The sequence below is a fragment of the Platalea leucorodia genome (genome assembly GCF_965183815.1).
Source record: "Platalea leucorodia genome assembly, chromosome: 4".
Classification (NCBI taxonomy): domain Eukaryota; kingdom Metazoa; phylum Chordata; class Aves; order Pelecaniformes; family Threskiornithidae; genus Platalea; species Platalea leucorodia.
Genome location: NC_138826.1, coordinates 75,201,523 through 75,217,271, shown reverse-complemented (window position 1 = coordinate 75,217,271; position 15,749 = coordinate 75,201,523). Strand labels below are relative to the sequence as shown.

General features: G+C 36.8%; 1 protein-coding gene across 1 annotated transcript in view; it reads right to left on the bottom strand.

Annotated features, from left to right (window-relative positions):
- The window catches only part of ANKS1B (ankyrin repeat and sterile alpha motif domain containing 1B), a gene marked incomplete at both ends in the record, with an annotated part of 442,459 nt that overhangs the window by 356,953 nt on the left and 69,757 nt on the right, over nucleotides 1-15,749 (bottom strand). The window contains 3 exon segments of the mRNA XM_082308774.1: nucleotides 2,216-2,326; nucleotides 10,848-10,949; nucleotides 13,189-13,264. Coding sequence (XP_082164900.1) covers nucleotides 2,216-2,326; nucleotides 10,848-10,949; nucleotides 13,189-13,264 — 289 coding nt within the window.

The window sequence follows — 15,749 nt, the reverse complement described above, 5'->3', positions numbered from 1 at the left end:
TAGGTTCTGATAATTTATTGCATATGTGTAACACAGCTACCTTCAGTAATAGCAATGAAAATGTGAGTGAAAGCCAAGTTTTTCCAGGGGCAAATAAGAAAACTCTTCTCTTGACTAGGTTTATAAGAGTCATATTGTTGCAAACTACAGTTCTTAGACTTGACAAAATACAGAGATAATTCCATTTTATTCCATCTTTGGGAATAAAATGCTGAAAAGGAAAAGCAGAGCAAGTATATTAAGCTCAGCATACATACAACGCGCATACGTATATCCTTGTAACTAAAGAAGTCACGGATAAGATTCTATCTGCTTAGCCTAGAGCTCTTTTTGCATCATTTTTGTTTATAGTCACTGTTTGTTATGCTAGGTAAACATAAATATTCTAAAATATTTTTTAAATTACAACTATGGCCAGTTATGACTGAAATTTTCAGAGCCGAGAACACAAATTGTTAATTAAAAGCATCTAATTGCTTTTTAATATCTAAGTAACAGAAATTTTGTGTTCAAAACTCCTGTTACTCTTACTCAGGGGTAACTTTGCACAAAACTTGTAAATTAAACAAAGATATAATCAGGTTTATTTATATTCTGCCTTTTTAATTAGAAAATTGAAATTATTCCAGATTATTATAATAAATAAAAATTGGACGTAAAATACCTAAATATTAAGAACTATTCTATAATCATGATACAGTGCCCTAAAAAGAAACAGGACTACTGTTTCCTACAGAATTATGTTCATGTCCCCATCCCATTGTATCCCACATGTGGCCTGAAATAGTTCTTACTGGGCAAGAATGAATTCTGTGTGACAAAACTGGAACTGCAAGGGTGCTGACTGACCTGCAAGTAAGCGTTCGCTAACTGCCTGGCTGATTGCTGCCACAACAAATACATGAAAGACAAATTTTGCCTGTTTCTTTCAGTGCAGGCACTAATTAAGGTCTCTCTCCTCTCTCTAGCTACCTATTTTCATGAAAGTCACAGAAAGGTAATTGATACTGCTATCCCTCTTCCAAATTTGGTTTAAATTATTTGAAATTAGATTGTCAAAGAATGGTAGACGGATGGGAAGCACAATCAAGTACAATTTCTTTCCTTTAGAATCAGATTACAAAATAGACAAGCAAAAGCCAGCTAGCATGTTTTACAGTATTTATACCTTGAAAGCGGAAACAAGGAATGTGAGATCATGACCTTATCGTTAAGAAATAAAACATATTTTAAATTTAATACTTAATTTCAGGACAGACATTTCTATTGCATAGGGTAGTTGACTTCATGATTCTACTAATCTCAGAGGAACTATTTATCTTCATACACCATATGTCTGTTAAGTACCCCAATGGGAAACATGAATGGAACTAGAGCATTTGTTTACAATTACCATGAAGATCATAATCCAGCATGCAGCAGTAAGCTTAGTTTTCTCATGAATGAAAACTCTCCCTGTAAAGGTGTTTAAAAAACAAACAAACCAACCAAACAAACCCCACACAACTAAAACAAAGAAGAGCAGCTTAGTTATTTGCCAGCAGTCAATTACATTTACTTTGGATGATTAGAGAAGGTCAGGTTTAGTTCTACAGGAAGATGATTTTCATGGAAGAGCAGGACAACACAACACTCGGGAAATGCCCTATTCAAGTGGCTCTGGTGCGTGAAGGGTGAATCGGAACATAAGACGAAAGCACATGCACACAACAGTGATAGTCACAGTATATGAAAGATATGTTAGAAGATGAATGGAAGAGCAGTACACACATGATCTTTGAAAGAGGCATCCAAATGTAACACAACTGAAAGAGGTACTCGCTGGGAAAGATAAAGGAAATTCAGTCTTTAACTTGAATGTGAACAATGTCTGCAAAGTATTTTGACATATCTAGTATCCTTTTGTTTTACCTGATTATGAAATATGTAAGGTCAGATAAAGTAAAAAGATTTAAGATCAAATAATGTAATACATTGTAGTCCGTCAGTGACTTGTCCTTTCTGAGAATACAGTTCTTTGCTTTCCTATATGACATGGATTACAGTGTATGTAGTCAAGATAGGTAATTCATGCTGAAAAAAACATCTCTGTATCAATAACTTTCTTAATCTCTCTTTTTCATTTGTATGTTTGTATGGATGTGTTAGAAATATAACTTTAATATTAAAGAGAAGTTCAGTACAGTTTCTGTATTCACTGAGTACATGTATTTACTTTTAGCCTTTGGAGACGGAGGAACTTCTGGGGACAAAATGCAAGACTGATGTTCTGCGCATTCCAGTGGGCGTTCCTCTGAAATACTTGCATTTCCTGTTTCCATATATTCTGTAATTTAAAGATACACATACACTTAAAACTCCTGAATTAAGGGGGTTTATTCTAATCAAAAGTATATTTGCCACTTCATTTTTCATTAAAGCCTTTCCAGTTTTTCATATTACAACCTTGTAATTATTCACAAACATTGCTGCAAGGCAATCATTTATTGAAATTATTATAAAACACTATAATGGCCAGTTCTTTAATCTGCTGAAACTGTTACAGAAATCTCATTGTAGGAGTAAGGAGTTGCGACCATCCCTGTTTTTTTCCTGTCTTCTTGAAATATCTATGTAACTGTTCCATTATATTATTACTGTTGAAATAGTCTTCTTTTGCTCTAAATTTGTTAAGAGTTTTTAGTCAAGATATTCAGGATGTTCACAATAAGTAGATATACTGATACCGCTAAGGAAATCAAATATTCTGCTTGCAGCACAGAGACAGTACATAAGAAAAAAAATGCAATCTCAAAAATTTAGTTAAAACTAGCAGCCTAAAAAGCAGTGTTCTAAAATTTTGTGCTTTTCCTCCTTAAAACTTCTCTTGTCCCACCTTCATGACAATGTTTATAAAAACCGAAAAATGTGGAATGACAACCATGCTAAACTTCAATTTCATTACGATTATTTTTGTGTAAATATATACATTATTTTCATGTGCTTTTGTACACAGGCTAGCTCAATGGAACACCAAGACCTTAATGAATGTTATTGTAGGACGAATATTAAATAATAAATTAGAAATTAATTGATGCAATAGTGACACTTTTTTTGCAGCAGGTTGACTGGTTCTCAGTTCAGGCAGTTATTCTGCATCTGCATTTTCTTGATTTTCTGAAGTTGCTTAAACAAGTTTTTTCTGATACCAGATAGTAACAACAACAGTACATGTTGCAACACACACAAAAGCAAACTACAATAACTGCCTTCATCAATATCACACTGAAGAGCTAAAGAGTTTCTGGGAAGTGAAATCTCCCTGATTTAATTTCTACAGTCTACAACGCACTTGTTTAGCTTGCTGTTATTCTTGATTGAATAACAAATCCCAAAACCCAAATAAAATCTGTGATAGACATGCGAGAAAATGAAATTGGAAGTGGCAGAGAACAGCATGCAGTTTCAGAAAGCTTTGCAGATTGTTGTTTTTTTTTTTAAAAGAATGTATGACTTGAAAATGTCATATATTAAGTTTGATGGCTGGCAATGGTCCACTAAGTAATCTGTCATACGTGTCTTCATATGAAAATGGGCACTTGTATTTTTTTGTGTAGTGCTGAAAGCAAATAAGAGCTGTAAGAGACCATGAGAAAACCAGCAGCATGACAAAATGCTCTGGAATGTTTTTCAGCTTTGTCAGCTATATTCTATGTCAAGTTAATGTGCAAGATGGAGGAGAAATAAAAAGAAAGCTATACCCAAAGAAAAATAAAAGGAAAAAAGGAATTCATGCCTGAAAATATTTGCTTGATAATCGTGCAACTGTCCAAAAGCAAACCTAAAATGAAGTTCTACCAGGTGGGAGTGTTAAAATTATTGGATCAATACAAATATTATTAGGAAAGGAAATGCAGGGGAGATTGTGAAGTACTTTAACCTTGCTGTCTAATATTCATATAAGACTGTGGTTTTAAAATAATACTCTATTTTTATTCTTTGTCAGACCCCACTTTCACACCAATGCACTTACCTGCTGAAGGCTAGTTCTGAGGAGGAAATCCCAAGTTCAACATAAGTCTCATAAATACTTACTTTAAGAACAGCAGAGTTCCTTCCAGAAAACCTCTACAAAAGACTCAGCACCAGGTACGGTGTAGAGGTTTAGAACAGGCCAACAATGTGCCATCCTTCTAAGAGTGCAACCCTTAAAACTTTGAAATTCTGTGGGACTTCTATTCCTAATTTGGTTTTATACTAATGAAAATTCTACCAGATATGTACGAGACAAATAGAGACATGTACTCAGTTGTGAGAGGCTTAGAGTCTAGGTAAATGCATACTTACCTATAATATCATCAAAGAAACAGACACAAAACAGGGGATCTATGTCAAGAGCCAAAGACAAAGCACACACAAGCAGTGGATGCTTTCAGCAGCAAACAAATTCTATTCACCTGCAGCTGGCCAGAAATTAATCTTCAAAGCCTGCCCAAACTTATTGAAAAAGACTATACTGTTAACCACCATTTGCTCTGACTATGGTGTACTTGAGAGACTGCTCTGGATTCTATCACTTTCCTCAAAAAAAAAAAAAAAAAAAAAAAAAAAAATCAGAACAAAGCCAAGCTTAGTCAATTAATACCACTTAATGACCAGAACAGTTTCCCCAGCTGTGGTCTCACAGAGTTTAGAGAAAAGCCTGTTATTCTTATGATACAGTAAAGGCTGTTTGGGACATGACATGTCAGATTCATAACACTTCTTCACCAGCTTTCTGTCATCCTGTTCCATGTTTCAAAGACAGCTAGCATGACTAACATGCAAGGGGTGAAGGAAGCATATGTTAATACACACTTCAGAGATGTTTCCTCATAGTACTGGTTTGGGAAAAATAGAGTATTTTACTTCTGTTGACTCAAATAGCAGACTACAGTTCAGTGAGGATTAATACTAAGAATCTCAAAAAACTTTGCCTGCTTAGTAGCATTCTTTTTTTACACATTTGATTTTAACATAGCCGCACTCAATCTAAATAGGGCCATGTGCACAAAAAGTAATAGCATAAAAGTGGTCACACAACAGTGGACATAAAAGCAGTGGGGTATATGAACCCAAGAAGGTAACAAGCATTAGAGAGTTTGAACTGCTGGAACTCCAGCTTTCTCAGTTTCTGTAACACTGGTTAGACCAAAGCCAAGCAGAAGGGAAAGTGTTAACACGTAAGCAGGGAAACACAGCTGCTCTCCACAGAGCCGCCAGAGCCAGGAAGGTCAGTCATGAAGAGAACATGGCCCAGGTCAGCTGGAGCTGCAGCTGACCTTCCAGGGGCAATAGAAGCTCAGGCTTTAGAGCACAGCTTATTTTAACTTCAGCTCCTGTATGTCCCAATTCCTCAGTGAAGTGAGTGGGTCAAAATTTTTGCTTTATTTATAAACCTTGGCTTTTAGGGTAATGGCTACGTTAGCATCAGAGAACTTTTTACTTTTTCTTTTAATGGAAAAAAATGAACCAACCAAACAAATTTTTTTTAAATGAAGTATGAGCTCCTTTCCCTTTTGTTTTGAGAGCCTACTTCAGCCATGCCATGGGGTGGAATTGCATAGAGTTCCTCCCTAGAATGACTTCCTTTAAAGAGACCAAAAGGCTTTTTAAACTCTAAAAAAGCCAATATTGATTAGAATAAAAATCTGAACACTCACCTTTTCAAACAGAAGACTCTGCAATTAAGTAGATTGGAGGAATAAAACTGGTTTAGAAACCACTCCCCTCCACAGCCCATATCCCTGCAGGGAGATCCTTACTCCTTCTTCACTCCATGTCTTCCTGAAGGGCGGTAATCTTCAGAGCACCCTCTGCCCTCCCCAGGGCTCTCCCACCATCTGACTGAGGATCCTGCAGCTCCATTAAGTCCTGCCCCAGCACATGAGCTTTCTAAAAGCTCCTCCCAAAACAGCTCACTTGCTCCCCCAGGAAGAACCCCACCTGAGGCTTCATGACCCAATTCCTCTTCTTTTTACAGCAGCAACATCCTCTTCTTTTTACAGCAGCAACAGTTACAGAAAACCGACTGGTAACTGCTACCTTCAGGTGTGCTAAGGTGACAGACTTGAGCTGAGATGGAGGCTGGGCTGACTACAGTCTCCTAAATTTCAGAGGACAATTCTGAATGACTCATGTTTGACTTAATCCCAGAGAAACCTGAAATCACTAGATGTTTAAGTTAGTGGCAGGAGATAACAAAAGGAGACTTTTGGGCACGTGTTCAGGGAAGATAAACAGAAAGAAGCACTCAAGTACTGCTATGATCCTGAGATAGGTAAGGGTACAGCTAAACTTTCAGTCCCCAAAACAACAGAAGTTAAATTAATTCATAAACGTAGTTAATACTCTACAGCTTTTGCACAATAGCCTATAAAAGGAGCTGAGAAGTCCCCAGAGAAAAAAACAAACAAACAAACAAAAAACCAACAAAGGGGAACTGAAATCCCAATTCTTTTCATCCCACACAGCTGTAATTAAATCCTTGACTGGAATCTTATTCCATCCTTCCAGTGAGGCTGGCCTCCTGTACTCAAGGGAATGGAAGATCTAGTTGTCCGCAGAAAGCGAGAGAAAGAGAGTGTGAGGATACACAAAAGAAAGCCTGTGCTAATGACACCAAAGCTATTTAAGCAGAGGGGAGAAGAAAGGATTCCTGGTTCTGCAGCTGCATTTTCCATTTATGAATAATTAGGTACATGTACAAACAATGTTAGGTTCTTAAGCAGCTTCAGCAGAAGAGAGAGGAAACAGCTTTCCATTGCATCTCCCTCCATACTGTCTATGCAGCAGAGCTTATTGTGCCTTCCCAGGGCTCGTGTCATTTTTCATCTGTTTATCTACTATATCCTCTTTTTCATAATAACAAGAATTCTGCTTCCAGAAATAGTAAAAGAGCAAGATTCTAATAGAGAGCATAGTGGGCTGTGGAGAAAGAGTTGAAAGATGCTATAGCATGCACCTGCGTCACATTCACATGTGCTAAAACTAAAACACAGCTGGTCTGTTTAATTTTAGGCCTACTAGCCTTGGCAACATCCCTTTTATCTTCAAAGCCTAATTATAAAGCCCTAAGTGCCAATACTGTTAACTGCTTCAGCACTGAATGCTGTTGTTTCACTACATCCATGAAATGCATCCAGTAGACTGGCCTTACTTGGCACAGTATTCTAATTCTCTGCTCTTTAGTACGTAATGCCTGAACAGCTATTTCTTCATTACCATGTAAAGAACCTAAACTGCAGTAAGTATTTTTAATTGAGTTCAGTGCAACTCAGACCTGAGCAAGACAGAAAATGATGGGACTTATATAAATCACAAAGAATTAAAACTTAGTCATTTCTAATAATTCCATCTATAATTAGCAGGCAGGAAAAAAATGTTCAGGTGGCATATAGTTTACTCAGCCTTTTCCACGTTGCTCTTCAAAGTGATTTTGTTATTTATTTTCCTTCTATCAGATAATGTGCCAAAATCTCCAAAAAGATAGGAGACTTTGCAAACACAAAACATATATTTTTGCAGAAACTTCAATTACTATTTTCTCAGGATAGTGAGAAGAGATGTAAAGTAAAGATCACAAAAACACTAGGATCACTTCTAAAACCTCTCTGGCAAAAGGTTTTATTTCTTTTTAACCTATAATCTGTAAAAAGTAGTTTTGTAAATATTCTTAAAAAAAAGGGCGAACACCAATAGAAACTTCTATCCACAAGTCTTAAATTCTGGAGGCCTCATTCACAGGAGACTACCAGTCCTATAGGTTTTAGTATCAGCTGAATGGATTTAGTATTACTGCCTCCATGAACTGCTTCTAAAGACACAAATTACTTTCTCCTCCTTCAAAGAAGTTTCTCATCAATATCCTTAAAGCCAACTCATTTTCTTTCAAAACTTTTCTTACAACTCTGTTACCCCTTTGCATATAGGACAGAACACTACCTATCAGGCCCACCAGTAATACCTAAGTCACATTACTTCCTTGTCCATTTCTGCCAGTCTGTTTATATGCATCTTTCAGCCTTTGTTTTATATTTTGAAAGCTAATGTCTTGTGGCAGGGACAAATATTATACTATGTTAATACTATAAACTGTACAGTAGCAGTCATAACAATACAAGGGGGAAATGGTAAAAATGAGAATGCCAGGTGATAAAATCTTACTCTATCCTAGCAACAAGGTGAAAGAATCAATTTAATGCCATTGTGTCTGCATAAAGAAAAAGATTAGGAAGAAACTTACAAAACCCAGTCAGTAATTGTCTGACGCCATTAACTTACTTACTTAATTTCTTTTTTCTGTAAAAGTCTACATGAAGGAGACATGAAGCTTCTCTAGAAAATCATCTGAAGACAGGAGCTTTAACAGGAGTGTATTTGGAAGCCACTAACTCTCTCTCGGCAATTGCCCTTTCTTTGCATAGAATTCATTACCCACTGAAGTCAAATTCAGTTACAGTACATTCAGGTTTCCCAAAATCCCAGTGCTTCACTGATTTTTCAGCTACAACAGAACAAATGCCCACACTTCACTGAAGAGTATACTCAACTGGCGTTTTAGAGGAGGGTAGATCTAGTGTATCATCAGCAGTGCTAGTACTGAATCCTGCCACTTGTGGTTTTATTTTTCAACTTCAGCTCACAGTTCAAACTTTATCATTGATGATTAAAGTTTCAGTGAACCCTTTGCTGATGAAAAAGAATCTCAGTGGGTTCCACAAGGGAGTTCTGAAGGGGCTCCTCAGGTTTCCTTAAGACTCAGAATGCCATCTTTGTAAACATTTTTCATCCTTGCACATCACTTCTGACTATAAGGCAGACAGAGCAAAAATAAACAGCTGCTTGTTACAAGCACAGTTTCGTCATACTAATATGAGCTGAAACTACTAAGCAGTCTTCTTTATATTTTCAAGGCACACATGTGAAAAAGATTGCATGTCAAAGCACCAAAAAGCCTTGAAATTGATGTATTTCTATTTTGTGGTAAAAACTAAGGGCAGATACTGATCCATCAACATGACAAACCCTTGAGAGGGGTTTGGGTGCTCTATTTTTCGTAGAGCAAGGTACTTTGAAAAAACTTCGTCAGTGGGGTTGAGACTGCAAGGTTATCACACTAAGGAGAAAATGGAATAATGCAGAGATACTAAAATGAAAATTAGTTTATTTGGTGATGGGACATTACAATGAATCTTAGATTAATATCTGAAGGATGATTGATTTGGATGTCTAAGAAAGTGGAAGCTCTGACTGACCCTTTTGCTGCTGAAGAAGTTTCGGTATGATATTTTCCCTCTTTTCCTCTACATAGTGGTACGTTCATGTTGCAGCTCAGTGAGGACATAAAGGCTGAAGTTTCGCCATACATTCTGAGTCAAATTAAGAACTCCCTTCCGCTGACAGGGGGAAGTCCTACTTCCCTCACCCATATCTTCCTCCCCTCTTTTTGAAGCACATTTCTGCCAGTTACCTGGGACAGAGCTAACTCTGGGACCTGAATCACATAGGAGGCAAGTTCATTAAAATAAACAAATGTATATTTATATAATTACAATCTTATTTTTTATTATCATTACATACTATTAAATATAGATAATACAATAAATTATATATTTTACATATTACTAATCCATGAACTGAATCAGATCACTTTGCAATCTCCTGTAAGCAGGGAAAATGGAAAGGAACTGTGTAGCTAGAAGTAGGGGAAGAAGAAGGGGAGGAATGGGGGAAACGGAAAAGGAAAATAGGAAGGAGGGAGAGAAGGAGACCTCAAGGCAAGCTGTTAATTCAGTTCAGCTGTAACATGAGTCTGCTCCTTAAGAGAATACCTCTCCTCCAGCCTGCAAAATTTTCATTATACTTATAGGAGCTTTGTACCTTCAGTCCATCATCTCACTGGAAAACTTTACTGAAGCTGGCTAACAAGTTTGGAAATTATTCAGAAAAGAAAACATGAAGAACACAATGTGGCCACGTGACCTCATTTTCTCTAGGAAATGTTCTTATGAAATATAGTTAGGTGGGAAACTGAAGCATGAGATAGTTCATATGTAGAACCAACACTGAACTGATTAAAATGTCTTATTTAAAGACGGAAATAATCAATACAGGTGGAGATGCAGCAGGGAACTTCTCTGTCAAACACAGTTAATGAAGGACTAATCTGAAAATGCAGGGGACAAATTCCATAGAAGAGAAGGAATGATGTTTAACACTGAGTTATGTACTAGCTCATGTTTCATCACTTTACTGCTACCTTCTAGAGTAAAAAATTGAAGTAAACAATGGAGTTCCATCAGTTTTACACCATTAAAGTAAGATGGGGAATGAGAACAAATGTATGCACAACAAAATTATATTATTTCTGCTATAATGACAAGAGTTACTGCCTGGTTTAATTTTTTTTAAATTTAAGGAAAATGAGAAAAATGTAATTAAATGTTTTGAAAATGTCATCATCTTTCAGTCATAGTTGTTATTTATGAACGAATGAAGCATTTCAATTGTAGTTTACCATCACAATTTAATGGAACTGCAGTGAAATATTAAAATATGTCATTTCGTAATGAAGAATGTACAAAGAGTAACTATAAGTGACACAACATGCTCATGACTATTGTCAGAAAAAAAGGTTTACTCTGAAATTCAGATATTCATTCACTTATTTTTGTATATCTAGCAAACAAGAACTTTGTCTTTTTAATTCAAAAGACTCCTCTTTTGTATAATGAAATATTTAAAGAGTAGAAATTACTATGTATCTTAATATTCCTCCATGCTATTCTGATTTGTCTCTAACAAAGGTATAACTGAATATGACTTACCTTGAAGTAGAGCCACAATTTGGAGCGACTGCTGAGATGGATGTTCTTTAAGAATATCTAAAACCGTTCTACCCAAACTGTCCTTTATGTTGGTATCAATTCCTGAAAAAGAAAATTATCTGTGGTGGAATTTTTAACCCCAAGTACGTCTGATTATAAATCTGATACATCAGACTCAATTATCTGGCAAATTGAATGCAAGCGGTTTTACAACTGTAGCAGATTAACAGCTGTGTTATAGTTGAAGTACAGCATCCATTTCTGTTTAAAGCTTAAGCAGCCTAGAATTCACCTGCTGACACGGATTGTTTTCATATTTCTGTAACTCATGGGCATATAAAGTAAGCTTCTTAAACTAAACTTGGGATTATTTTAACAGACTGTTCCTAAGAAACAGCCATCCTGAAAATAATGTTTTATAAAATCAAGAACATGTCTCAATGTTTTTCCTACATTCCTGAATTCTAATTCTCCCCAGCTGCTCTGATTCATTGGGGATTTTCTAGTCCATAGTACAGTATGTGTTTTAGGAGCAATACTGAAAAAGTTATTAACCTTAAAAGTTTTGTACTTCATGGCAACATGTTTGAAAATCATGCTCTGAGTAGACTGAAATACCCATATGTAGTATAAGGGCTGTGTGAGTAGCCAGAGCGTTTCCTCACAGACTGTTCAGATTGTTGACAAAGTGATTGTTTGGCTCAAACTGTGAACATAACCATAAATAAATTTGAGGCTTATCCTGGATGTCAGAGAACCTGTTGTACATGATACTGCATGACTCTCCACCTTTGTCTTGTAGGGGCTACTTTGGAAATGTTTGCCTTATGGTAGAAGACTGAAGTTGTTTTTTAGTTTAGATGTACCTTCATAAAAAGTAAAGGCATGAAAGGTCCTAAGGAATGCGATTCTTCTTGGGACACTGAATAGAGGAAATCAGAGGAAGTAGGATTTATAAGGACATTCTGGAAGCATGGAAGGATTTCTCTACTCACCAGAAAAGGCTGCAGTTCTTGTCATTTCCTGATCTGATGGAGAGTTTCCTAATTTGTTTTCTGAGAAACAGATATTTGTTTTCTCACTGAAAATAAAGCCAAAATATTGCTGGGCTAATTACCAGTGGCAGCTGATTTTCAGAGGCCAGAGACACCAACTTACACCTTTCCTTTGCAGTAGCTACTTATAACATCTTCTGAGTCTTTTTAAGAAGAACTAGAGGAAAAGGGGATCGTTACATAAAAAAGGCAGAAGGTGGGGAGTGTTGCAGAAGTCCAGAGCATTTGGGGTTGAAGGAGTTCACAGTGAAGATTCTACTCCACTGTCTTGTACAAGTGTACTCTGGAAGAGGCTATAATGTGTACTAGTCTATAAGAGGTATTCTTTATCTGTGGTCTAAGGGCTTCCTATGTTTCTGTGATGTTCTCCAGTCCTTCCTCTTTTAGGTGAATTAATATAAAAAGGCCCTGCCTTTTTGAGGGCAGGTGAAGATCCCTTTCTGCCTCCTTCTTATTCATCCAAACAGGAAAGCATCTTGCAAGGACCTTTTTTTCTGAAAACAGATCTCAGATCTGGTATGCACTAGCTGAGATTCAGATGAGGAGCTGTGAGTAGGACATACCTTCTTTTGCAATATATAACCCCACAAGCACTGATAATAAAGATCAATGAGATCCCTCAGTGTAATGGAAGTTCACTTAGAGAAGTAATTTCTAGATATTTTCATTTTCATTGGTCTTCTCATTTATCTGAGAAGACAGTTGTTTAGATGAATAATTTACCTGCAACAATTCTGAAACTCTTATTATGTAGTAGATGGGTTTGTTGGGACTCTATATCCCTGTTCTCCTGTCCTTTCAGGACAAATGCAATTCTCGGAGACACAGTGCCTTCCCCTTTCTTCACAGGCACTCAAAGTTTATCCAGGAAATGCAGGAGCAAGCAGGATGGTGTATCTGTTAGGAATAGCTAAGTGAAGGAAATAAATGTGAGCATGAGTCTTCTGGCCTCTAGATCAAAGAATATTCTTGGCTGTCTTTCAGAATGAATAACAAAATTTTATGTAGCCATTTTGTTCTCAGAATACATTTATTCTTGGAATACAGTGGCATACACTGAGTCATATATGGAATTTCTGAGCCTCAGTGAAAACATTCCTTTTGTTCTCTGTGTACAGTAATTTCTTATTCTAAAAGAACACTGTTTTAAGGAGTGGTACATGTGATTAGATTTGCAAAGGCTGAGAAAGATAACAGTAATTTGTATAACCAAAACTTGAGGAGGCATACAACAGATTAGGAATATTAAGGATATTGGTTCAGTGTTACCTGTAAATTAGATTTACCTGTTTCAAGCAAAATGCGTACCACCTCCACCTTTCCAAATAGGGCTGCTTCATGTAGTGCGCTCCCTTTTTCTGTCTAGAAAAAAAAAAATATTGTGACATTTAAAATACAAATTAAAATACCAATGAATCCTTTTGAAAAGAATACATTTAGAAAAGAAGTATTTATTTTTTTCCCCTGTGTTTTATCTACACATAAAAAACATTGAATGGGCAAGAACAAATACTACCATAATTTTTTTATTATTATTCAAGATAACAACATAAATGCTGTCAGTTCTACTATAAAAATTAATAACTATATAAGAAAATATAGTAGGGATGTAATACAACTCCCAGTTAAGAAGCCTGCATTTGTGTAAAATCTCTAAACTCCTATTATAGGCAGTGAAAATCTAGTCAATACCATCAGTGGAACATAGCTGTTCAGCAGAGTCAGCCAGTTTACATGTGGACATCTACACTTAGGTGTTTTAATCTGAAACTGGATCATGCCCCAGAAGGTCAATTCAGTTCCACAGTGAGACATGCCCTAGGATATCCCACCTGGCCTCCAGCTGATGTTCCACTTGATGTTCACAGTTGATCTGCATCATATCTGCCCATACAGATGTCTTGGATACCCTAAGGCACCTCCAACAGCATTAGATGTCTATGTTTAGATCACTTAAATTCTACCTTAGAAGTCTGTGAACCTGATTTTGCAGATTTCTTTGACACAAAATTCTTTGTGAATGGACTTCTGCTCAAATAAAATTTACAGTAGTGATAAACAAACTACCTCTCTTAACAAGCTACTTTTCTTAGTATTTTATACTGCTGACTGTTACTGAAAAATCTGAACAGAATGCCTTTCCATACAATAGCATTACCACTAGTTAAAGCACTACTAGATCTTACTGAATCTCTGACTCATCTCCTTTTTTTGACGGTAAATTAGATTTTGAGTGTTTTTTATTTGTGGGCAAATGTTAAATGTTTTACTGCTTGAATTTGTTTTTTCTATATTTTATCCAAATGCACCATTGTCATGCTTTCTATGGTGGAAAGACTGTAAAGACACACAAAAAAATTAACTCTGAAATAAAATAGTGATTCATTATTTATTAGCTGTATCAGAATGCACCAGTGTTACAGCAATGCAATGACAGGATATTTAGAAGTAATCAGAGATCCTGAGATGGGATGTGAGCACACAGTAAGTGTACATGTGTCCTACCAATTGAGCCTGAAAACTCTGTTATGTCCATAATAGGAACACTCACTTTTTATCTTTCTTCATACTTAGCACATGGACGTATAAAGTAGAGCATGCCCAATGTCATTTACATCCAGCACATCAGGTATACTAACAGTATAATGGAGAGGAGAAGGAAGTCAGTAAGAGAATACACATATGAAATACATATCTCAAAACAATTTCTAATCTTTCCATTTTCAGAAGCAATCCAGATGAACATCCAGACACTTATTCTGAACAAGAAGACTAAATACTCAGATTTACTTAGAGATGGTTTCAGAATCCTGAACAACATCTACAGGACTTTTCCAGTACCTGTAACTGATCTTAACACTGGATAACTCTGCAATGACATAGAGCAACCACAAAGGTACACACAGAGCTCAAGGTGCAGCTCAGAAATTTCTGGGAATGAAAACAGTTCTCAGAAAAGTCACTGATAGCTATAGGTCTGATTACTAAAAAGGCTTGGCATCAGCAATCTTGAAAAAGGTTTTGACACAGCCTCTTATCCTCTTTGGTATTTGTGTAGATATGGCATTTACTTTGGATTGGTCACTTACGGACATGAATAAACCTCAAGACTATTGAGTGGACCTGGTACTATTAACATAGAGTTCCCTGTCATCAAGGATATGAAATACATCTTTGACTCCCAAAATATTTGATTTTCGGAAAGACAGGTGGTGAAATTCAAAAGCCACAATGGGGAGAAGTTTGGCATGGCAACCTGCCAGAGAAGAACACCAAAACAGGGGCTCAATCACAATTCATCACTCGCTGTTTTGAGAAAAGAGGAATGTCTCATATTTGAACTTATTCACGACAGTTGAACATATTCTGTCATATTTGAACATGCACTAGCAATGTGTCCTTGCAGCAAAAGAGCTAATGGTATCCTGGGCTGCACTAAGAGGAGTGTTGCCAGAAGGTCGAGGGAGGTGACCTTCCCTTTTGTTCACCACTGGTGAGGCCACGCCTGGAGTACTCCATCCAGTTGTGGGCTCCCCAGTACAAGATAGATATGGAGCTACTAGAGAAAGTCACTAAGATGATTAAGAGACTGGAACATCTCTCCTAAGAGGAAAAGCTGAGAGAGCTGGGACTGTTTAGCCTAGACAAGAGAAGGCTCACAGGGGATCTCATCAATGTGTACAAATATCTGAAGGGAGGGTGTAAAGAAGACTGAACAAGGCTCGGTGGTGTCCAGTGACAGAAGAGGTAAGCGGAAAACCTGAAACACAGGAGGTTCTGTTTGAACATAAGGAAACATTTTTTTGCTGTACAGGTAACTGAGCCCTGGTACAGGTTTCCCATGAAG